Source organism: Procambarus clarkii, chromosome 19 (genome assembly GCF_040958095.1).
Source record: "Procambarus clarkii isolate CNS0578487 chromosome 19, FALCON_Pclarkii_2.0, whole genome shotgun sequence".
Taxonomy (NCBI): Eukaryota; Metazoa; Arthropoda; class Malacostraca; order Decapoda; family Cambaridae; genus Procambarus; species Procambarus clarkii.
In genome coordinates, this window is record NC_091168.1 from 5,370,127 (window position 1) to 5,372,827 (window position 2,701).

At 39.8% G+C, this 2,701-nt stretch overlaps 1 protein-coding gene across 1 annotated transcript; it reads right to left on the bottom strand.

Moving 5' to 3' along the window:
• Positions 1–2,039: 2,039 nt before the first annotated feature.
• LOC138366571 (uncharacterized) lies at positions 2,040–2,447 on the bottom strand. The gene has a single exon (XM_069327605.1). It carries the CDS (start codon positions 2,445–2,447, stop codon positions 2,040–2,042), a length of 408 nt encoding a protein of 135 aa, XP_069183706.1.
• Positions 2,448–2,701: the final 254 nt, after the last annotated feature.

Genomic DNA, 2,701 nt, shown 5'->3' on the forward strand with positions numbered 1-2,701 from the left:
GCTAGAATATGCAGCTGTTGTGTGGTGCCCATATCTTAAGAAGCACATCAACAAACTGGAAAAGGTGCAAAGACATGCTACTAAGTGGCTCCCAGAACTGAAGGGTAAGAGCTACGAAGAGAGGTTAGAAGCATTAAACATGCCAAAACTAGAAGACAAGAAAAAGAGGTGATATGATCACTACATACAAAATAGTAACAGGAATTGATAAAATCGACAGGGAAGATTTCCTGAGACCTGGCACCCTCCCGGTCTCCACCACACACACCCTCCTGGTCTCCACCACACACACCCTCCCGGTCTCCACCACACACACCCTCCCGGTCTCCACCACACACACCCTCCCTATCAATTTCCAATTCCTTAATAAATTTTACAATGTTAGACTGATTTTAATTCGATTGATGGATATATATAAGTTTTTCCCTAGAGGTTAGCGGCTGACGCAATCGCAGCCATGAATACTTGGAAGTATTTGGCGGTACTATGCCTTATATTAATATGATTTAATATTGCTACATACTGGTTAGTAGTATTAGTAAATTAGATTCGTTGGTACCATAAATTTATATTATTGCTCTAGTATTTTTTGTTAGTATTTGGGTGTTGAAAATTTCCAACATAACTCTGGGGGCAAGAAACCACGCGTCGCAGTTCATGATTTCGTACTGACTTTCTGATGCTCTCCCCTGATGTTATACATTCATTACATGTTAGTAAGTTAGTACGTTTTTATGTACATGACGGATTCCCGAATCTGTGAAACAGGTATGAAACAAAGTCATTAATCTGTCATCATGGGAACATCATTTTAAAGGTTTAAAGTATTATTATTATTATTAGGTCATTTAAGATCAAGAAGTCTTTAAGATCTACAGCAAAATCAATGACTAGTGTCGCAGTGACTTGTAATGGTTAAGTTACTTGGTCACTGAATTGTTCCTGTAGACTCATGAAATCCATTCAACATCAGATGACTATCTTCTGCATTCATGTAGAATGTAAATACATTTTAAGTTTTATTTTATATTGTTGCGCTGCAATCCTTGATGGACGAGTGCTGGTTTTTGTATTGTTATTTTCTTCTAGAACCTGGGGTAAGTTTATATTCGAAGAACTGTTATGTTTTGCTAATTCCAGAGGACCTCATTTCTTTAAAGTTTTTAATGTTGTCGTGCCTCAGCACTGGACCCTAACTATTCTTAGTTAGGTGATCTGGTGATGACCTTGGTGATCTGAGTTGACAGCAACAATTTTACCTATAGGCCACTCTGACCTTGGCCCATCACTATCAACTAAAATAAGATCACCTGGTTTTGAACTGATTTTATTATAGGGGCTTGTAACTCCATACTGGTATTCTCTCAGAGCAGTTAGATACTCACGAGTCCACACTTCATTCCACCTGCCTATCACTCTGGAAAGATGTTTATAACTTTCCACCAAGTCCTTCCTTCCGACATATGAGGGGTCTTCCGGATCCTCATCTTCTAGAGATGTTAGAGGATTAAGAAGACTACCTTTTATCAGATGAAAGGGACTCGGTAGTTCTCTTTGGCAGAAATCATCTGCGAGATAGGTTAGGGGTCTGTTGTTGACTCTTGCCTCTATTTCCGTGACAATGGTTTGAAGCTACGTAAGGCAATTTTTTTGACGATGTATGGCTTTTCTTAATTTAAGCATCTTTCACAGTGCCTACCATTCATTTGTAGAATCCTCCTTGCCACGGTGCTCTGGGAGGTATAAATTTTAAGTGGCACTATCTTTGTTTTAAGACTACACGTACCTGTGGGTGATTGCTTATCTCCCTTAGGCAGGGTCTCCTGCCACAAAATTGGATCCATTATTTGAGCTCATCAATTTGGGGCAGGATCGACATGGCACAAACCCTCGAAAGTCTTGTAGGAAGGCTTCTGCACTCATGTAAAAAGTAACTTCTAAGTGTACACCTCTTGTGGGGGCACATGTAAAAAGACTTGTATAGGCTTTCACCGGAATTTTATCCGGATTGCCTGTTAAGATAAGAGCTCCTGTGAAATCTACCCAGTGATCTTAAAGGGATGAAGGTGTACAACTCGTTCTCTAGGTGGAGGTCCTGGATAAGGACTCAACGGAGCGTCATACCTCTGGCACATCGCACAAGATTTAATTTTAGATTTGACAGTTTGGCGACCCTGGGAAAGCCAAAACTTCTGCCTCAAATCAATGAGAGTGTCTAACACTCCTCCACATAATGTGCCATATTCATGACAATGTAGTACTATTAATTTGCTAATGATGTGGTGACGAGGAAGAAGCATAGGATTCTTTACTTCTAAATCAACTTCGGCATGTTGCAGACATCTTCCACATCGTAAAATGTTATAACTGTCCGAGTCAAACCAAATGCCTAAAGATCTTATAAATTTATCATGGAGATGTTCATTATTTCTCCCATAGGTTTCCATCTGGGCGTGTTTGACCCAATATTTAATTGGACTAGGGAATGGGTGTTTGATTCTTATCTTGTTAAGAAATCCAAACACTTCTTGGGTAACCCCTATTAATTTACATAAACTAGAATATTGATTATGGCTCAATAGCTAAAGATCGAGGGAGTTCAGAGTCCTCACTGGGGAGAGTGATATTGGTCACTATGACGTGGCTTTTGTTTAGGCCACTGATCAACCATTGGGGTCCTGTAAACCACATCTCGGTTTTA